This window comes from Halichoerus grypus, chromosome 6, assembly GCF_964656455.1.
Source record: "Halichoerus grypus chromosome 6, mHalGry1.hap1.1, whole genome shotgun sequence".
Classification (NCBI taxonomy): Eukaryota; Metazoa; Chordata; class Mammalia; order Carnivora; family Phocidae; genus Halichoerus; species Halichoerus grypus.
In genome coordinates, this window is record NC_135717.1 from 90,001,791 (window position 1) to 90,024,702 (window position 22,912).

Genomic DNA, 22,912 nt, shown 5'->3' on the forward strand with positions numbered 1-22,912 from the left:
GACATTCTACTTCTATTCTGTGCATATGACATTGTTGGGTAATAATACATAAGAATATGCAGTATATACTCATCCCTAAGCTTTATTGGTTTGGATGCCATATTTTAGTTTGGTAAATTAGAAGTGTTGTGAAAAGCAATTTGAATACTTGGTCATGTTTCTTTTCTAGTACCTTTGATGAAGATGTATAATTGAACTTGACAAAAGAAAGGAAACGTATAAAAAATACTTATTTTTTGTATTAATTGACTTGTCTACATTCAGGGCCCTTCCAGGTTTCAATTCATATATATTCTCTTTTTTATATATGATTCAGAAAACTTTACTGAATATTTGACAGTGGATGAAGAAGCACATGAATTTGTTGCAGAATTGAAGGAGCCTGGGAAATATAAGTTATCTGTGACAACCTTTAGTTCCTCAGGATCTTGTGAAACTCGAAAAAGTCAGTCAGCAAAATCACTCAGTTTTTATATCAGTAAGTACCAAAGAGATTATTTTGCACTTACAGGGGAGCTAGGACAATGGAACTGGGGAGATTAATGATGCTCAGGCCTCAATTATTCATCAAACCTCAGAGACCCTGAGAAATCGTCAAGGTCAGAAGAGGCTCGGTTCCATGAGATTTTGACAGCAGAGGAAATATATGTATGTTTAATAGTAGCAAACCTACCCAGAGATTTAGCTTATGGGTTTTTTTATTATTGGGATAATTGAACATTTATTAAGCTGACTTTCTACACTAGCCATAACAAACCCTCCAAGGACACAGACACACGGTTTAGGACATATGACTTTTGTTTGAGGCCATACAGAAAATTGGTATTGTTGGACTGGGGTAGAAGTCTCATTAGAATATTGAGCTGAGAGAGCTCAAAAGAAAACCAGAGATTTAAGTGGCGTAGGACCTAGGTGGTCACCATAAATTTGGCCCAAGAAGACAAAGCTAGAGCGTTCTAAAAGCCCCAGTGTCAAGTCTTCTGGTAGTTTCTACTGATTCCATGAGGAGTAATGACGGAGCAAATAATTAGTCTCTAGAAGCTGCATGAATGGTGCATGTCTGTAATGTCTTTAGCTAATCTGAATGTGCTCACCAGAGGTTTCAAGGCCAAAAATCAGTTACTTGGTTTATCAGCAGTTACATGTGCCTCCCATCAGCAGAAAGAAAAAACCAGATGGCAATGGATAAAAATGGCTCTTCAGAAAAGATGACCACCACACACTTTATCACCTTCTCCAAAGGCAAAATACCTCCTTTCCCCAAATAATCCTCAAAAGGGTGGATGGGAGAATGAGAAGGGGGGCAGAGGGAAGAGACCCGTTTAACAGCTGAAAAATGTTGAAAATGCCCCATGTAGCATTTCTACTTAAGAAATCAAAAATGTCGCCGCTGATAAGAGGCCTAAAGATCCATGAGATATACAGAAAGAATAGTCATAATTTTGCTTGCCTGGTTTTCAGTTATGGAAGATCTCTGACATGAGGTCACTTGAGAATGAAGTTTAGTATTCAGTTCTTCCGTGAAGCTTAAAATGTTTCATTAACTAGAAGGTTTCCCTGTCTGTCAGTAGAGATCACCCCAAGTGTCAACAGCTTCCGGGAAATCTCCCTCAGCTATTCTGGCCAAACTGTGTTTCTACTAATTTCTACTGTGTTTCATAGTGCACAACATAAAATACAGAGCTTATTTGTGTATAATATTTTTCACAAATTCACAAATTTCTACTGTGTTTCATAGTGCACAACATAAAATACAGAGCTTATTTGTGTATAATATTTTTCTAGATTTGTTTTATTTGTGTACATCTTACTTCTCATACCAAATTATAAAATCCTAGCCTGAGGTTATACTACTTATTTATTAATTCTGTTGTACCTTCGACGAATATTCACTGAACAACTTTCATGTGTCCAGCGCTCTGCTCTAGAGTATCTAAATTGACTAGCACTGTTGAGAATGTGTCAGAATTGCTCAAAAATATGATTATTTCAAAGAGGTGCATCTTAATACTCATCTAGAAAATACAGGGCACTAAAAATTCTGTTTTTTTCTCTGCCAATAAAAGAATACTATTTTTAGTGCTTAGGATATTCCGCTCTGCAGTAATGAGTTATTCAGGCGTACTGTATATACACCTTTAGTTTAAAACAGGAAACTATAGATATAAATACTATACTGGAACTGAGTAAGCCCCCTCAACATAGTACAGACTCATACCAGCTAAACGATATTCACAGCCCGTTTTCCTGACCAAACTGTTCCGGTGTTAAGCTAGGACATTAATATTTATTAAATTCCATTAAGATTTATATTTCTTGTATTGCATTATGATTTTTATTTCTGTGGTTTTGAAGGCTTTCCTCAGAGATGAGAGGAAAGGTAGACATTTACATTCATCCCCCAACAGCCTCACATTTCAGTGCTCCCCATGTTTCAGGTGGAAAAAAAAAACTGAGGCACAGAAAGTTTAGTAACTTTCCCAAGTGTCTGAATGAGGACTAGAACCTAGGAATATTTGATAGCAAAGTCCATTTCCACGTAGGGTGCAGTGACCCTTTACCTTGGCTTGATCATCAGGTCAGTCCTAATGTAAAACCATTGAACAAGTGAATTTGTTTTACTTCCTCTCACTTTGGCTCTCTGTGCCCCTGCTACCTCAGTAATCTTCCTAACGGCGATGAAAACACTTCACAATTACAGAGTTCTCTAACATCTATGATCTCATTTGACCCCAGTGACAGATGGCATCATGATAAATTGTCACAAAGCACTGAGCCAGGAGGCCGGAGGTCTGGGTTGGGCCCCAAGCACTTACTAGCTGTGTGACATTGGACAGGTCATACACATCTCTGGGCCTCAGTTTTCTCATCAGTTAAATGAGGTATTGGATCTCTCAAGTTTTCAATTCTAACATTCTATGTTTTAATCCATTTGGCCGGTGCATTGCCAGAGATTCAGAGAAGTTAAACCGTTCGCCCAAGGTTGTGTCACTAATAATGAGCAAAGCCGAGTTTTGGTCAACTTTCCTATCTCCAAACCAGCGCTTTTCACAGTTCCTAGTGCCCCCAGTGGTTTCCTGCAGGGGTTAAGAGCATGGATTCTGGAACCAGCCTTCCTGTGGGTGAATCTACTTATCCTGTAGAGGCCTCAGCGCCCTCATCTGAAAGTGGGATTAATACTTGTACTTATCTCATAGGTCTGTTATGAAAATTAAAGGACTAACATATGTAAACATATACAAGCCTAAAGCAGAGCCTACGACCTGCCAACCTGCCGAATGCTCTATCTCTTTGCCATCATTATTATTGTCATTTTTTATTGTCATTATCTCCCTGGCCCCATTGGCTGTGAGCCTGAGACTGCTCTCCCCAGGGGATCCGCTTGCTTCTTTCCCCCTCCTGGGTTCCAGCCCAGGAATACAGCTCCCTATTAAGACACTGAGAAGTGTATCCTAAGCAAATAAAGGAACGTTGCACATGTGCATTTCAACAAGGAACTTCTGTAGATAATAACCACCTCAACCCTTCTTGAGTCCTTACTATGTGCCAGGCACAGTGCTAATAACCACTTCAGAACCTTAAGAGAACAAAGCAAATGGTGGGCACTTCTGATGAGCTACCTTATAATGAGAAACCCACCGCGTCCCTCAAATTACCACCCAGATCTCAGGCAGCTTCTGTAATTGAGCCAGCCTGTTGCCTATTTCTTCTCTCAATATAGTCACACTCCGCCTTTTTGATCCCACTGCTACCAAATTTAAAATCTTTTCGTATCATGGCAGTCGAGGCTAATTTGAATCTCAAAGTCATTGTTTCTAGAGACCGAAGATCCTAACAGCAAAGGAATTCTAAACACTGCTGAAATGCCCCCACTTCCACACCCGCTCTGCGTTAAAAGAGAAGTAGATTCTCTCTGGTGAAGAATCTACTGGAATAAACTCAGAGGCAGGGGACAGAGAGCCGTGCCGGTCCACCTGCCCGTCTTAACCTTGACTGACTGTGTAAAGGCGAAAGGAAAACATCATGATTTTTAAAACTCGACTCTTTTATCTCCACCAGCTCAGCACGAAACCTCCCTTGTGCTCTTATTTGACATGTTTAGGCCCTTCAGGAGAGTGGATGGAAGAACTGACTGAGAAGCCCCAGCATGTGAATGTCCACGTTCTAAGCTCAACCACTGCGTTGATGTCCTGGACATCTTCCCAGGAGAACTACAATGGCACCATCGTGTCTGTGGTGTCGCTCACCTGCCAGAAACAGAAGGAGAGCCAAAGGCTAGAAAAGCAGTACTGCACTCAGGTAAGGGAACAGGAAAAAATGCTGATGGGCTTGCTCACTCAAGGCCTGCAGGAGGCCATTGCAAGAGGCTGCCCTGGGGTCTCCCCCGGGGGGGGGGGGGGTGGTTTGTGAGCAGGAAATGAGTGTGCCTGGTTCTTCAGTTACACTCTTCCTCCCTCCCCCTCTGAGCACTAGCATCTTCCTTTTATTTTCACACCTCATTCAAGACACCTATGATGTGCCAGGAATTCAGATAGGACAGATGTTGGGATTCTAGATAATTGCTATGTATCTGCCTCTTGCAGAGTTTATAATCTAAGGAGAACAACGCATAAGTGAGCATATAATTACCGCAGAGTATAAAATCAGGCCGAGGCTAAAAGTAAATGATCGAGAGGCCCTATGAGTTCATGGAAAGAAAGAGCTGAGCATGAGTAAATATGGACTGGGGCAAGAGGATTTGGAAACTGGCCAGAAAAACTTTTCCCAGGGAAGGAGATGAGCAAGCAGAAGGTTCTGGGGAATTTGTGTTTGTTTGTTTGTTTGTTTGTTTTACTTTTTCTATTCTTTTTTTGTTGCTTGAACTATAAAAGTAATTCATGCTCACTGAAAAAATAATTAAAAATTAAAAGTACTAAAGTAAAAAACTCCCCGTTCACTAATCACAATTGAGAAGAGCTTTGAAGGATAAATAGAAGTTAGCTGGGCTCCAAGGGGGCATAAAGGGGCACTCGGAAATGGGGTGCAAATCAGTAGTTCTGGGAATGGTTACCAGAATGAGCTCATGCACCCAGCCATCAGTTCTGAGTGAATACCTGCCACATGGGCCCCAGGGCAGACCGTGCTTTCCATCGCCCTGAGTATCCACAGGGAGCCTGGAGCCCAGGACTATTTTCCTAAAACCTGGTTTTATTTTTTCATAGGATCAAATGTACCGATTCCTGGTGTCTTGCAAACACAAATTTCCTTCCCTAAAGGCAAAAAATTACATTATCAACTCATGTGTCATACACTGGAAATATAATACTCAAGAACAATGTTTACTATATGAAACCTTTTTGGAATGTTTCCATTTATCCCACAAAAATTGGGCATTTAGGGAAGTTCAAAGAGTGAGAAACTTTAAAGTTGATAAGAGGAATTCAGGAATCATGGCCTTTGGAGTGCTAGAAAGGCTTAAGAGCGTTGAGATAAGCCCTTACTTGCAGATGAGGCTACCCCTTGACTTAAAGTAAGGAGTACATAGGCTAAACCGATTAATGTAATCACAACTCACTGTGCAGCTTAGAAGTTTCCCTTCCTGAGCATAGGAAAGACAGCTGACTCGTTACATTGGTAGAAAAATGTGTTTCTCTTACAGAACATGACACAGAACTTGACTGCTCCAAGGCACATTTCATCACCCCTCATCTAATGTACAAATTATGTATCTTTTGCATAGAAGCCAAAGGCTAATAGTACAGATAAAAATTGTAAATTGTAAATGAGCCAGAAAAGGCTGGGCTCAGTGCACTTTGACAATGCTTTCTTGAAATGCAAACATGAAATTGTTAAGGGTTATAGGCAAAGAGGCCAATATTTAAAGTGGAGGGCAGGATCTAGACCACTGTGTGAGGTGTTATCTCAATTACAAGACCATTTTGAAGATTTGTTATTATACCAACATTATCCATTGCCCCACTACACACACACACACACACACACAGATGCACACACACATTTTTAGATGAGGAAACATCAGTTTAAAAAGTCTGAAAAGCAGTGGTGCCTGGGTGGCATAGTCGGTGAAGTTTCTGACTCATGGTTTGGGTTCAGATCATGATCTCAGGGCTGTGAGATGGAGCCCCCCTCATCAGGCTCCTCGCTCAGTGCAGAGTCAGCTCGGGATTCTCTCTATCCCTCTCTCTCTTCCCCCCACCCTCAAATAAATAAGTAGATCTTTAAAAAAAAAAAAAAGAAGCCTCAAAAACTGGCCTGTAATCATGTGGCCATTAATCAAAAGAATCCGGAAGATATTATCACCAGTATCAGTCTGATTTGGGCTTATTTCCCAAAGCAACCATTATCCAAAAAGAAAAAGTAATAATATTTCTTTAATTCTGTATTCGGTGGTACTAGATTGAATTAATATTCAAGATGCAGCTCAAAAATAAGAGTGATCCTAAAGCTAAACACATACAGTAGTGCCCTCCCCCATTCATGGTTTCGCTTTCCACGGATTCAGTTTCCCATGGTCACCCGTGGGCCAGAAGCGGATGATCCTCCTCCAACATGTGGGCAGCCGGTCAATAATAGCCTAACAATAGGTCACAGCGCCTACGTCATTCACCTCACTTCATCTCATCACATAGGTATTTTATCATCTGACATCATCACAAGAAGGGTGAGTGTAGTACAATAAGGTATTTTGAGAGAGGCCATGTTCACATAACTTTTATTATAGTATAGGGTTGTAATTGTTTTCATTACTGGTTATTGTTAGTCTCTTACTCTGTCTAATTTATAAATTAAACTTTACAGTAGGTATGTATGTATAGGGAAAAAACATAGTCCACATAGGGTTCGGTATTACCCATGGATTGAGGCATCCACTGGGGGTCTTAGAACATATCCCTTGCAGATAAGCGGGGACTATGGTATTAACGGTTAATATAATGTTCCACCATTTTATACTTTCACTCTCCCTACTTTGCTTCTACCACTGACTATACCAAAGGATCCTTGCTTTATGTATCACCTAGATCATCTATGAGACCCAATGCTAGTGCCACTACTCTTTCTGACACCACCACTGATTTCTGTGCCACATAAATAAAACAAATTTGACTTGAACCTTGAGTTCACAACGCTTAGAGTCTAGCCTTCCGTCTCTGTACATTGTACCCACTAATTTGAATTTGTCCTTATCATGTGTATCCTCTTCATGTCTGGTTGTTGTTTCGTGTGTGAGTTTGCATGCAAATGTTTGTAGAAAAGGGTGTTTTGTGTTGTACGCCTCCTAACAACCATCTCAGTGCTATTCGTTAATAAATATATATTGAACATCAAGTGTGGGCTCCATCAGTGTTATACATAAAGGACCCGGTCAATTCTTCAAATTGTGCAAATGTGCTTTCAGTACTTTCTCCAAAGACTCACATACAATCATAAATTTCAGGATTAAAAAAGTCATATATGTATATATATTTATTTTTACATGTGATCTGCCTTGGTCCCTAAGTGTTTTCCGACAAAGTACGTACCCTATGATTTAACAGTCTGTCATGTATTTCCTATGCTCCCTAGGACATCTTTCCTCCTATTTCTTTAGCTGGGGAGAAACAGGACTGGTGCTTCATTGGAGGGGCATTGGGCTGAACTGAATTCTCTTAAATGGAGACAAAGCCCATTGGGAATGGGAGAGAGGAAATAGTGGAATGCAAAAATGGGATGAAAATTGGGGGAGGGGATGTGGGATGATCCTCTGGAGAATAAAATACATATTATTTAGTAAGTAGTATTCAGGGGCGTTTCTCCTGCCTGCCTACAGTCTACTTGCCCCAAGGCGATCCAGGATAAAGGCAAGGGGCATGGAAGGGTAGAAGCATAGGTACAGGCTGGTGGCTCAGCAAATATTCAAAAACGAGGTGGCAGGAAGGAGTTGGTGTTTATTATTTATTATTTATTACTGAGGTCATTTTTTGAAATAGTCTGATGTATATACACATAGTTGCTTCTTTATTAAAAAAAAAGTAGGGGCGCCTGGGTGTCTCAGTCAGTTAAGCATCAGTCTGAGTTCGGTTCAGGTCTTAATCCTGCGGTCCTGGGGGGGAGCCCCATATGGAGTCCTGTGAAGAGCCCCACCTTTAGCCCCACCTTGAGCTCCAGGTCAGAGGTGATGGCTCTGTTCTCAGTGGGGAGCCTGCTTGTCCCTTTCCCTCTGCTCCTCACCCCACTCATGCTCTCTCTTGCAAATAAATTAATAAAATCTTTTTAAAAAGGAGTATAATGTCCCTAGGGTGAATTTGTTATGATGGCATATATTTTGTATTGAGGTATAATTGATGTAGAACATATTTTCAGGGTAACAACATAATGATTCAATCATTGTATACGTTGTGAAATGATCATCACAATAAGCCTAGTTGCCATCCATCACCATTCAAAGTTACAAAATCTTTTTTCTTGTGATGAGAACTTTTAAGATTTACTCTCTTAGCAATTTTCAAATATGCAACACAATATTACTGACTATAGTCACCGAGCTGTACATGACATCCCCGTGACCTGTTTATTTTATAACCGGAAGTTTGTACCTCTTGACCCCCTTCACCCATACCATCCACCTCCCAAAACCCGTCCCCTCTGGCAACCACCATTCTGTTCCCCTTACCTATAAGTTTTATTCTGTTTTGTTTGTTCATTTGTTTTGCTTTTTAGTTTCCACATAGTGAAATCATACAGTATTTGTCTTTCTCCAACTTATTTCACTAGCATGATACCCTCAGGGTATTAAATATGATGGCATATTTAAGTGGCTCTGATTTCACATAGTCATTTGAATAATCAGAATCAACTACTTGCTTAAAATATTATCCAACCAAAGAATCTTTAACACCACCCTAAAGCAGTCTACACGTTTTCTGTCCTGCTATTCTAAGTATTCTAAATGAGTGATTAATGAGCTAAGTTAGCATTCACGGATATGCCTAGATGTCTCTGATGTGCTGTTAAGTTTTAAAGAAAAGTTGGGAGCGATGTTAATAATGTAACACCTATATGGTTCTATATCATATTATTTATGTCTATATGTATCCAGGAGGGTCTGGAAGATTGCCCACCAAAATGTTTGAAATGAGGGGAGGAGGACAGAAAAATTGCCGGTTTACGCCATTTGCTCTTCTACTGTGAGCATTATTAGTTTTCTCATTTAAAAAATTATTTTAAAGAAATAAGACAGTGTTACTTAGTTTTGCACAGCATGCATGTCTTGCTCGTAGTTTGTCTCTTCAGGAAATGCTCCGTCAGATGAGGATATCTAGTTGGCCAACTTTGTCTAGATGGCTTCCAGCAGAATTCACCTTCGAAAACATGGGCAAAAAATTCTGATATCAGTGTAAATAGGAAAGAAAGGAGGGAAATGCTAATGTAGTCATTCAACTTAATTTTATTTTGTTCAAGTTATTGGTAAAGAAATTATGGTGTGCCTGTCCCTCCACTTACATTTAGAGCAAGTTCTACCAATTCAAATTCCACAACTTCAATTGTGTAGAATCAGTTTCTGGTATCAGAAAGGTTTAAAGTTCATATCATATCACCAATTCTGTGTTTATTCTTAAAATCATAATGAAGCTTAATAAACAAAAACTTATAGCATACGTAAACTGCCAACAATACTGTTCTTCATTGATTTATGCTCCTTTCCACAGCAATTTTATGTTATGTACCCCAGAGGCCAAAGAATTGCTGAGTAATGAGTTAACTTTATTGATACTCTAGTTTAAGCATCCTTGCCACTCTGTGAGGTATAGAATAGCATTATCTATAGTTTACCAATCAGGAAGCCAAGGTAAGAATTAAAAGCAAATTATAAATAAATTCCCATTCTTACAAGGGAGTAGAGTCAGGATTTGACTTCAGGCAGTCTGAATAGAGAGCCTGTGTTCTTTCTACTAAGCAAGACTGTCTTAACTATAGAGGCACTTAAGGTCAAAGTCGCACACTTCTTGACCCGTAAGCTGAAGCATCAATCCTCGTGCACACCAACATTTAACCTTAGTAAGAACATTTCATTCATCTATCTGTTCTATTGTTCTCTATATTGCATTTGTTACTGACCCAAAAGTTTTCTTTTTTTAAGATTTTATTTATTCATTTGACAGAGAGAGAAAGAGAGAGAGAGCACAAGCAGGGGGAGCAGCAGAGGGAGAGAGAGAGAGAAGCAGACTCCCCACTGAGCAGGGAGCCTGATGCAGGACTCGATCCCTGGACCCTGGGATCATGACCCAAGCCAAAGGCAGACACCCAACCGGCTGAGCCACCCAAGCATGCCCCCTTTTTTTTTTTAAAGAACAGCAAAGAAGAGCGCATCTAAATGAGAAATATTTCCTACAACATTATTTTATGGGGTCACAATAGCCTGGAGAAGCGCTTCCTGCTGTCCCCCCACGCTAAGTCCCCATGACTTGCCCGTAGCAGGCTGTAGAGGTCACAACACTAGGCTTCCAGCCCCAGCGCTGAATCTAAATATGTGACCTTGGCCATTTCCTGGCTTTACTTTCTTGATCTATTAAATGAGAGATTTGGAGCAGATGATCTCTGAGGTCATTTCCATCTCTATAATTAGATATTATATGCTTCTAAGTGACGAGAGGTTGAAGACATTGTTGCACTGATTTTTGTACGGTTTTAGCGGACACTACGGTTTAGGATGTCAGACTCCCCTTATGGTATTGCTGATTTGATTATGGTTAGGGGCTGATGTGTCTCTAGTGTATATAGTTAAAATTGACAGTGATGGGTATAAAGCAGTTCACGGGGCTTATTAAATCCAGCCATAGAATTTGAATGTTCTGGGTTCCCTTCAGTGTTCACATAAACTATAAATCATCCTAATTCTGAAATCTGACCTTCCCCAGAACGAGCAAAGGCTTCTGGATTTCAAAGGCATCTGTGGCTCCACAAAGAGCCCTGAATATGATATCAGCTTTTGTGTCACATTATGAAAGCCCAGCTCTAAATAAATCATATCGGGTGTTTGGTTTAAAGGTGAACTCAAGCAAATCTATTATTGAAAATCTGGTTCCTGGTGCCCAGTACCAGGTCGTGATGTACCTAAGAAAAGGCCCTTTGATTGGACCCCCTTCAGATCCTGTCACATTTGCTATCGGTAAGCTGCCAGCCTCCAGAATAACTTTATCAGAGTACTGTTGGGGGGAGAGGCGGGGGTCCAATGCCCAGGTCCAAGTCATTATCATCATATATGGGGGGGCCCTACTTGTTCACCCAATATTCTACACTCAGAGTAATAAATGACTACTGTTATATGCCGGGGGGATATCGTTAGCATCTACGGCTCAGGAAAAATAACATCAGAGGCGAATATGATTTATTCAATGATGGTATTGGAAGAGCGAAAACTCTAGCTATTAAGAAGTTTGAAGCCATTGCTAAGATATTAAACATTCCTTCCTGGCTCTTTTTTTTTTTTTTTTTCATCCCTCCCCACTTCTTCTTAGTTCCAACAGGGATAAAGGATTTAATGCTCTATCCCTTGGGTCCTACGGCAGTGGTCCTGAGCTGGAGCAGACCTTACTTAGGAGTGTTCAGAAAATACGTAGTTGAAATGTTTTATTTCAACCCTGCAACAATGACATCAGAGTGGACAACGTACTATGAAATCGCAGCAACTATCTCCTTGACTGCATCCGTGGTAAGTAGCTGTCACACGTCCCTGTGTAAACAGATGTGCCTTTCCCTACCGAATGTACCAGAAAAAGTTACCTGTAAATACATATGGGGGGCTTGCTGCTTTCAAGATTTTTCTAGTTGTTTTTGCTTTCTGGACTATTTTTGTTTTGGGGAGAGATAGAGAGAGAGAAAAAAATAATTATGTGAAGCAAGCTTTCACCCCTAATTGAGCATATCCACATTTTACTAGAGCTATCAAGTGCTTATTGTTTCTCTCTACTCCCGAGGAGGAAAACACACAAAAACATATCCTTTAGTCATTCGATAATGAGTTGACACTGTTTAACGCTAATGATGACTATTCTTAACATCTACACATCCTTTAAATACCTCTAATGTCAGGTCATTAGAAGATGCTTTTCGGGGCGCCTGGGTGGCTCAGTTGGTTGAGCGACTGCCTTCGGCTCTGGTCATGATCCTGGAGTCCCTGGATCGAGTCCCACATCGGGCTCCCTGCTCGGCAGGGAGTCTGCTTCTCCCTCTGACCCTCCCCCCTCTCATGTGTTCTCTCTCATTCTCTCTCTCTCAAATAAATAAATAAAATCTTTAAAAAAAAAAAAAGATGCTTTTCAAGAGAGCAGGTGAAGATTGCTCTTTCTGAGACTGGAATAATTTCTAAAGTGCAGGTTCCTACAGGTCATGCATGAAGTATACAATTGTCCTCTACCCAGCTGAAGACTCTGATATTTGCCACCCAACAAGGATGAATGCTTCCAGTCCAAATTGGGAGAACACAGAGTTGTGAGAGGCCAATTTTCTTAGAAACAGGGGGTTGCGTATGTACGGTCATTTACAAATAAGTAGTATTTCCTATGTGTAACACAACTTAGGAGACTGCAAAACGAAACCAATATTGGAAATATTTGACTCTACCTACGAATCACTTCTTCAAAACTATGTTTGTAGGGCACCTGGGTGGCTCAGTCAGTTAAGCGTCTGCCTTCAGCTCAGGTCATGATCCCGGGGTCCTGGGATCCAGCCCCTCATCGGGCTCCTTGCTCAGCGGGGAGTCTGCTTCTCCCTCTCCCTCTACCCCTCCCCTCTGCTTGTGCTCTCTCTCTCTCTCTCAAAAATAAATAAAATCTTTAAAAAAATTATGTTTGCATATCATTCTATTTACACCTTACCTCAGTCTGGAAATGGAAAATTTGGGAAATACAAAAAGGCACAGAAATAAAAATAATAAAAAAATAATAAATAAATAAATAAATAAAATCAAAAAAATTGATTATTTTCATGACCTAATAAAAATAACTGTACTCCAAAAATATGATTTTTTTCCCCTTAGTCTTTTGTCTCCTTGCTCTTTTTAGAGGATAGCCAATCTGTTGCCAGCATGGTACTACAACTTTCGAGTTACCATGGTAACATGGGGAGACCCGGAACTGAGCTGTTGTGACAGCTCCACCATCAGCTTCATAACAGGTGAGTGGTGTGTGGGAACTGCTTCCAGGGGGAGAGAGGACTGTTTTGAGGAGTTTCTGAAGAGATGCACCTCCAGAAATTTCGAGTTGTTCACCCGGCACTGATCGAGCATCAGTTCCACGGACGACAGTATGCTTGATTCTGTAAATTCATTATTTGTTTAAATGATAGTCTTTAAACATTAAAATATGTTTTTATTCTGAGTTACTGTCCTTTATGTGCTCCATTCGGAATTGATGAGAATAGAGTTGTAGCAGACAGAGCTTTTAGCTTCACACTGAGATGAATTGATTGTAGCCATTCCATGATTATATTTGCTAGAGTGCCTTCATCTCCTTATTAATTAAGCCATTTTTAAGGTCACAGGCTGATGGCAGTGTTGTCCATTGCAGGAGTGAAAATAGGCTTTGGAGAGGTGGACCTGGGTTTGAATCACGGATCGGCCATCTACCCTGTGTAACCTGTGCATGTTAACTTTCCTAAGCCTCAGCTTTTTAAAGTGTTAAATGGATATGATAATGATACCTATTATTCTTTTCCATTTAAATATGTCACTTAGGGGACACCTGAGTGGCTCAGTCAGTTAGGCATCCTACTCTTGATTTGGGGTCAGGTCATGATCTCAGGGTTGTGAGATCAAACCCTGCATCAAGCTCCACTCTGGGCATGGAGCCTGCTTAGGATTCTCTCTCTCCCTCTCCCTCTGCCCCTCCCCTCACCCCCTCCCTCTTTAAAAACAAAAAATACATTACTTAGTGAAATATGTGGCACAAAGTTTAAGTACTTAAACAACTGTTAGCTCATTATCATATAACAGAGATAGCGGAGGTGGTCAGAGAAGACAACGAGAAGGGGAAATTCATCAAAGAAACATTAATCCTTTTTGAACCCTATTTGCACTAAGATTTTTCAGGAACTTTTGGTTGGACTACGAGGCTCTAATCAGTGTTATGCTGAGAGAAGAAACGAGAAAAACATGTCTAGGTGAAAGATAATGCTAGCAAAATACTTTCTTCTCTGGGCATTTAGTTTTACTCCATCAAACTTTACCAAAATGAAAGAAAATGGAAAGAAATTAATCATGTGAGGGCACCTGGCTGGCTCAGTTGGTAGAACATGCTACTTTTGATCTTGGGGTTGTGAGTTCAAGCCCCACATTGGGCATAGAGATGATTTTATTAAAAATAAAATCTTAAAAAAAAATTAATCATGTGAATTCTTACACTATCCACGTACATAGAACATCCCCTTCTTTTATGTTTTTTTTTTTTTTTAATTTTATTTATTTATTTGAGAGAGAGAATGAGATACAGAGAGCATCAGAGGGGGGAGGGTCAGAGGGAGAAGCAGACTCCCTGCTGAGCAGGGAGCCCGATGTGGGACTCGATCCCGGGACTCCAGGATCATGACCTGAGCCGAAGGCAGTCGCTTAACCAACTGAGCCACCCAGGCGAGAACATCCCCTTCTTTTAATAGCCAATGTCTAGAGCTCCCTGTGTTCCAGATGTTAACAGTAATGCTAGAGTAGAAAAGTGAAAAAACACCAAAAAGGTAGAAAATACCAACTATGTGACAAGTACCGTGTTAGCTTCTTGACTATATTAATAATTGCGTACTTAAATTTAATTAAATTTTACCATATAAATAATTCATACAGCTTAACTTCATTGACATTGCCTCTCTGAGAATATTCTTTCCTTCTCAGACAGAGCAGATGTCTGGAAAAAGCCCAGACTTTGCATCTGAACACTTGATTTGAGCAGACCGGGCTCTGCAAAATTCTAGCAGTGGAACTCGGAGCAAATTATCTTAATGATCCTGGACTTCTCTTTTCTCATTGGCAGAATTCAAAATGCTACCTAACAACTAGCTAATAGAGCAAAATCAAGTTTATTAGAACTCACTGCAATAAGGCAGAAAACTGCCTTGATGGGCTCTTTGCAGTGTCTCTGAAGGGGGACATCAGAAATGAAAAATTAACAGGATTTGGAGTTCTGGACTCAAGTGGTGGGGGTGTGCCTTTCAAAGCTGGGAACTGACCAGGATCTGGCAAAGGTGATGGACCCAGCAAATCTGGATAGTTATAAGGTCAATAAGTGAGCTACTTGCCTAGGTGAGCAGTCTATTATCTCCAATAAATTGATCTCTGGGAATTTCTTATCTTTTCCTGGGACAATCTCCTAAGTCATGCTGACATTGGTAGTTCATGGTCTCCTCTAAGCATATTAACACAGACAGTCTCAATTCTCACATCTATAAAATGGGTATAATAGAATTTCACAGGTAGTGTGAGAAATTATGTAATAAAATCAGTATTAAAATATATATGGTGGCTGACTTTTATTTTTATACTTATTTTTACAAACCAGTTGAAATTTTAGCTTTGTCTCGTTTTGTTTTTCTTCCCTCATTTCAAGTTTAAAGCAAACAAGGATAGCATACTTCTCTTACCTATGTTTTTAGTTGTGAGCCAAAATGCCAAATCGTGTGATATAAAAGGATATAGGAATAAAATATCTGAATAAGGTGTGATTTATTAGGACCTCAGGTCCCCTGTCTTTGTTGGGCAACTTTGTCTGCAAGTCAAATGCATAGTAATTATGCTAGTGTACCAAATAATGTTTAATAAACAAATAGTGACATCTTGTGGCCTTTCAGCACTATGCTGCATTTTAAAGCGACCATACAGAGTATAAAAATCTAAAAACTTGGTTAATACCTGTGAGGGGAACTATACACTTCTGGGTTCGCAATTTTAAATACATTTCTCGCCCTTACTAGAATTAGGGCATGAGAAAATATCCTTTGAAGAAATGTAAGTATAGATACATACATATAATGAAGTACAGAGAAATATATTAAGAGAAAAGAAGCCAAAGGTATTATGCTTTTTATTAGACTATTCTGACATAGGATGCAGTTTTGTGTTACTTGCTAGATACATTATTGGTATTTCAAGATTTTATTGTCAAACATATAGAAATACTACTCTAATTTCACATGAAACAGAATTTTTTTTTTTAAGATTTTATTTATTTACTTGAGAGAGAGAGAAAGAGAGCACAAGTGGGAAGGAGGAGCAGAGGGAGAGGGAGAAGCAGGCTCCCCACTGAGCAGGGAGCCCAACGTGTAGCTGGATCCCAGGACCCCGGGATCATAACCTGAGCCCAAGACAGACACTTAACCAACTGAGCCACCCAGGCGCCCTGAAACAGAAATGTTTTTTACTCTATATATTACAAATCTCTTCAGTGAATAATTGTTCTTGAAAGCATAGTTATGAGTGCTTGTTATGAGTACTTGTAGCATCTTGAGGAAAATGAATCTTCATGGTTTATGGAAATTCTCCTCCAAATATTTCAGCTGGTTTTGTGCTGTCTTTCAGAATGGAACACCTGTTTGTCTTCAAACCAACATACACATGGACTTTAAATTCAACTGTGAATGTGTTTCCTAAAAATCTTCAGAATTATCAGTTAGTTTAAAAAATAATTAAAATACGCTTTCAGAGCTCATAAATTATAAATCTTTTAACAAACTCTCCTCCCCACTAGAAATAATTTAAATTTAAATGTGTAAGAAAATTAAAAAATTAATAAACTCAGTGTTAGAATTTAGCAAAGAGCCCTTCCTGCCTTCCCTTGTTACTTGCTTCAGCAACATTTAGTTAGAGCCCACTTTTTGCAAAGCGTTGGTTAGACACGATCAATGATATTGCCTTATTATTTTATAGAAACAATAATTATTTTCTGTCCCTCTAATTGTTGACCCTACTGTCCTTTATTTCCATAAACATCTTTGCTGCACCACAAGTAAAAATTTACTTTTATAGGACCCCAAATTTTCCAGTACTGCTTGGAAAATAAGTTCAGCCATGCCTTATACTATTCATTTATTGATACAACAAGTGTACTCAAAGAAGTGAACATTTCAGGAATCTTTAACCGTGAAATATATATAAAGACCCGATATCCTCAGGTACAGATGGGTCTGGCTGCCTTGTGTCTGAGCCATACAAGGTGGGGCCCTAGGAAACAAGTGTCCACCTTTTACCACCAACCTTCACATACTACTGAGAGGTCCAGGGATCCCCAGGACCATCATATGGTGTGAACTTTAATTCTCTAAATTAACTCCACATGAGATTTCATGCTCTGTTGAGAAGTACTTTAATTATTGTTAGTCTCTTAAACTAAAGTGCACCTCTTTCTTTCCTTTAGCCCCAGTTGCTCCGGAAATCACATCTGTGGAGTATTTCAACAGTCTGTTATATATCAGTTGGACATATGGTGATGACAAAACGGACCTCTCCCATTCTAGAATGCTACACTGGATGGTTGTTGCAGAAGGAAAGAAGAAAATTAAAAAGAGTGTATGTTTCTTTGAATCCCAGTATGGGGCATCTGAACATTCATTTACATAAACTATTGAAAACCATTAAGCAGACATTTATTGAAACATTAAACAAATGTTTTATGCTTGTTGGCACTGTTTTAGGCTCCGATGATAGGACAGTGAAGAAAAATTTGAATTCTTTCTTTCAGAGAGTTTACCTTTTACTCTTTAATAGTGAGCTGTACTGTTACAACTAGTAATTCATTTATATTTAAAGTTAGGATTTGAGCTTTTCCTTCAGGATGTCAAACATTTTTTTTTTAAAGATTTTATTTATTTATTTGACAGAAAGAGACACAGCGAGAGAGGGAACACAAGCAAGGGGAGTGGCAGAGGGAGAGGGAGAAGCAGGCCTCCCGAGGAGCGGGGAGCCTGATGCGGGGCTCGATCCCAGGACCCTGGGATCATGACCTGAGCTGAAGTCAGACGCTTAACAATCTGAGCCACCCAGGCGCCCCATAGTAATTCATTTATATTTAAAGTAGGATTTGAGCTTTTCCTTCAGGATGTCAAACATTTTCAAGAAAACCACAGTGAATATGTTTTAAAATTTTCTCCATGTATCACCAATGCCTAAATATTTGAGTACGTTGGAAATACTGATTTCTTTTCTTCTGCTTTATTAAACTTTTTGACATTACATTAGTTAAGGTACAGACTAAATTACTGAAAAAAAAACAACAAAAAACAAAACTCGAAGGTTGTGGCTCAAAGAAAATAAAAGTTTGTTTCTCTCGTGCGGGCACAGGACTATCAGGGCACCTTTGCTGTAAGGGATCAATTATCCAGGGTTCCAGATTCTTTCTATCCTGTTGTTCCATCTACCACGGTGTAGTCTTCATTTGCATAGGTGAACCTGCACAGTTATTAGATCCATATTCTAGCCTGTGGGGAGAGGAAAAGAGAAGGTGTGGTAGCCCAGCACTTACTGGGTGTGGACAGAATTATAAGCTGCCCGTGTGACTTCCACTGACAATCGATTGGTCAGAGGTGGATCACATGGTCCCCTCTAGCTATAGGGGAGACTGGGAAATTCCGTCTTTCATTAAGAAGCCAGGTGGCTATAGACATGACTAGGTTTCTTCTGAGCTTCCCAGCTAGGGCTGAGTAATGTACACATCAGTAGCAACCCAGCAAATGCCTTTGCTAAAATTTGCTGTGAAGATGAGGAGAAATATCAGAGGAATACCTATTCCAAATAGAAAATTAATTGCAGGGTGCCTGGATGGCTCAGTTGGTTAAGCGACTGCCTTAGGCTCAGGTCATGATCCTGGAGTCCTGGAATCGAGTCCTGTATCAGGCTCCCTGCTTAGCAGGGAGTCTGCTTCTCCCTCTGACCCTCTCCCTTCTCGTGCTCTCTCTTTCATTCTCTCTCTTTCAATTAAATAAATAAAATCTTAAAAAAAAAAAAAGAAGAAAACTAATTGCAAAAAATATTCTGATAGGTATTATGCATTTTTAGAGCTACCTTGCATTTGGCTCAGTTGAGGAATTTATAACATTTTCAAAGGAAACAAAGTATCCATAAGGTTGTGATCAACTGTAGATTGATTACACAGAACAGAGAGGGAATGCCTGCTATAGCCCTGTCCTTGTTTGGAGTGGTATTCTAGTTCAAGTTCATTAGAAGTTTAAACCCTCGATTTTGATGGATCTTGCAGGTCACACGCAATGTCATGACTGCAATTCTCAGCCTGCCTCCAGGAGATATCTACAACCTCTCAGTAACCGCTTGCACAGAACGAGGAAGTAATACCTCCATGCTCCAGCTTGTCAAGCTAGGTAAGAAGAATGCACATGCGCGTGAGTGTGTATGTGTGTGTGTGTTGACAATAGTCATGTCCAGAGAACTGGTGTTTGCATCTCTTGATTTGTCATGTCTTCTCAATTCAGTGAAATAATGGAAAAATGGTTCACTCTCTTTTGTAAGTGTAAAATAAACATGTATACTACTAGAAGAGTTAAGTTCAACTTATTATGAGTTTCCGTGAAAGAAATTTTTACTCTGCTGAAAGACAGGAGTATTCACCATCCTTAGTGAGATTAGAGAAACCAAGGAGTCTGAGGAATTTAGAGGAGACAAGATTTTAGAGATTATCTAATATGGTGTTCTCAACCCTATCAGACACCATTCCTTCTCATAGGAGCATTATGTGATGCCCTCTTTAATAACTCAAATTGAAATTCATACATAAAATAACCCACATATTGATTTTTTATGTTGATATAATGTCCTAACTCTAATCTAAAACCAAGATAAAATTTAAAAAATATATAACAAAATTGTATGGATCCCCTATGTACTTGTTCAGATACAGTTCTTCTGTAAGTCATAATGAAATTGCCTGTGACTACAAATAATTAAAATGAACAAGTTTGAGTTTACAAGACGCAAAGGAATCGGTAGTCCTTCCATACAAGTATAAAAGTAAATGAAAAAGTGAATAAAATAACTGAGCAAGCATAAGTACAGGTGGACCCTTGAATAAAACCTAGTGTTATGATAAGAGACTAGGTGTATTTGCATATGATGAAAGAAAGAGGAAAATAACCTTAATTAAAGTAAAAGAGAACATGCCAAGAAAAATAATGGGCTGTGGATGATGGAAAATGAGGAAAGTATAATATTCTTGCAAATGAGCTAGAAATTATTGTGTAGTGTCGTGTCAAAATTATTTATATTATGAAATACAACTAGGAAGTGACACTGTTTAACACAAAACACATCTTCTACATTCAACAATCTTCCATGTAGCGAGGTATACATTTAGTTTCTGATACATAAAGGGACCTCAGAGATAAGAGTCCATGATCAGCAGCAGGCAAAAGAGAATAGATTGGCAAACTGTTGTGGGGTAGTTTCAGTGTACGAGGGGCAAGCTGGAAACAAATGCACTTCAATGTGTCATTTTCACAGCAGAGATCTCCTCTTCATATTTCGAAAATGAAAATTATAGAGAATAGCAATACAAATATTTTCAAAACACTTAATGCAACTTACTGACATCACTGCTTCAGACGTCTGCTAATTTAGACTCTGTATCTAAGCCTATTCATAAGAGTGTCAAATTGTCACGGTTACTACATATGTTCAGATGTGTAGCTGTAAGTAAAGATGGATCCAGGGGGAGGGCCGCCTGGGTGGCTCGGTCAGTTAAGCAGCCGACTCGTGGTTTTGGCTCAGATCATGATCTCAGGGTCATGAGATCAAGCCCCACGTTGGGTTCTGCACTCAGCATGGAGTCTGCTTCAGTCTCTCCTTCTTCCTCTGTCCTTCCTCCCTACACGAGCACTCTCACTCCCCCTCTCTCTCTCTCAAATAAATAAATAAAATCTTTTTTAAAAAAGAAGAAAAGTCTGATCCAGGGTGTTTTATAGGCAGCTCAGACACCCTGAGTAGCATTTGCTGGCAGTGATGTACCTTTAGAAAACTCTTAGAAAATCCCAAACAAAACAAAACACAGTCTTTCCTTAGTTTCCCCAATAGTTGTGTTTCACTGGAATTCAGTGCATAAGACACTAGGTCTTAAATCTTTGTGTGTGTGTGTGCCTCATATTTGCCATTGGAAAAATTAAATCCTTGCACTGGAACCCTTTAAAATTAAATAGGTAGTTGGAAATATATAACACGTTAAATAGATACTATGGGCAGAAAAAGCAAATTATTGAATACTTTGTAAATAACACCTAATTCTTCTTCATGACAACTTTCTTCTAAATTATTTTACCTAACTTCTTGAAAAAAATTCCCAAGATTATCATGTGGTAAAGTACTTGCAGTTATATTTATAGTGTATCTCTAACTGGTGTGACATTACAAAGGTATATGAGATGTGGGACATGGGCCAGTTTTTCCGTTTGGAGCTTTCTTGATCATTTCAGGACATCTAGCACTTCTGCTTCCTGCCCACAGAAGGCCAGTTAGCAACCTTCCCTATTAAAAACATTCCTGCAAACTTACAAACACCCTCCCACTGAGAACCACAAGTTCAATTTCATTCACTGCAGGCAATCTGCTCTTCTTCCCCAGCTATCTATACTTCAATTCTAGGAATGCGGAGATCATCAGCTTCCAACCTTGTATGATCTTTCTATTAAGAAAAAATTGCCTGCCTATCCATTCCAACTGTTATGTCTGATTTTGTCCTCCGTGGACATAAAAATCAGTTCAAAACTTGTTTCTAGGTAACTGGAATTGCTTAAAGATTATGCTCACTTTCCCCATGCCTTTCTTTTCCCCAGCTTCATGATGACAGGAATCTGTAAGTGTTTCTTGAGTCCTAGCTGATTTCTCTAACTCATTCTCTAACTCATTTGGTTTTTTTTAGTCTTCCTTGAAGTTCAAAGCTAGGTCTTACCAAAGTAGCATTCAGTGAACCTATTGCGAGCTTCACTGTTATTTATTTATTTATTTATTTATTTATTTATTACATTATGGCTGATATATGATCAAGAGTATGAGTTAAAATCATGAGCTGATACAATTATACTCACACTACAAAGGAGTAGGAGTGAAAATCATGATAGTTCCTAAATTTATCATGAGCTTTCGAGCCTCCATGTCTCCCTGTTAATAGATGGAACTACCTAAACCACTTTAGAAAGGCCCTTTAAACTTTTCAAGAAGAGAAGGCAAGTTTCCATAGAAATTATTTCTTGGAATCAGCAAGGTTTTCCCTTTTGTGATCTAAATATCAGGTGAAATATTGCCTCTCTATTGTTCCTCTCTGAAACTAAGACAATGTATATATACTGGGCCTGAACTCAGCCTTTTTTTCCCCCTGAAAACTAAATAACCTCACTTTTTATACATTTGTCTAAAAGTCTATTTTCTATTCTACTAATCGCATTATTGCGTTTTTTCAGCTCTTCCAATTTCCCATAACACACAAGGCCTTGCCTACTTCAGATGTTCAATAGATACTCATCAAACCACACTGCAACCACAAACCTCAAAGTTGAAAATAATATTGCAAGTTTTACCTTTCAGAGAAGTAAAATAACATTTCACTTTAGTAATAACTGATTGCAGGTATTTTGTATTTCACAAAACTTTCATTCTAGTCACTTTATGTTTCCTTATGGCGTTCATTTGGTATACGGAGAAGTCATATTAATTCTACTTTACAGAAACATGCAGCTTTGGCACACAGATTGTTAGGGCTTGTTTGAATCAGAATGATGTTGTTAGAGCTGGGACCAAAGCTGGCTGGGCTTGGGCATCTGGGTGGCGAAGTCGGTTAAGCATCCAACTCTTGATTTCGGCTCCGGTCATGATCTCAAGGTTGTGAGATCAAGCCCTGTGTCCGGCTCCGAGCTGGGTGTGGAGCCTGCTTAAGATTCTTTCTCTCCCTCTCCCTCTGCT

General features: G+C 39.4%; 1 protein-coding gene across 5 annotated transcripts in view; it reads left to right on the top strand.

Moving 5' to 3' along the window:
* Nucleotides 1–22,912, top strand: part of PTPRO (protein tyrosine phosphatase receptor type O) — a 235,042-nt gene that overhangs the window by 150,745 nt on the left and 61,385 nt on the right. For all 5 annotated transcript variants that reach the window (XM_078075649.1, XM_078075651.1, XM_078075650.1 and 2 more), the window contains 7 exons: nt 317–478; nt 4,103–4,299; nt 11,026–11,146; nt 11,496–11,689; nt 13,041–13,152; nt 17,373–17,524; nt 19,209–19,329. In XM_078075649.1, the coding sequence (XP_077931775.1) occupies nt 317–478; nt 4,103–4,299; nt 11,026–11,146; nt 11,496–11,689; nt 13,041–13,152; nt 17,373–17,524; nt 19,209–19,329 (1,059 nt within the window). The remainder of the gene's footprint in view (nt 1–316; nt 479–4,102; nt 4,300–11,025; nt 11,147–11,495; nt 11,690–13,040; nt 13,153–17,372; nt 17,525–19,208; nt 19,330–22,912) is intronic.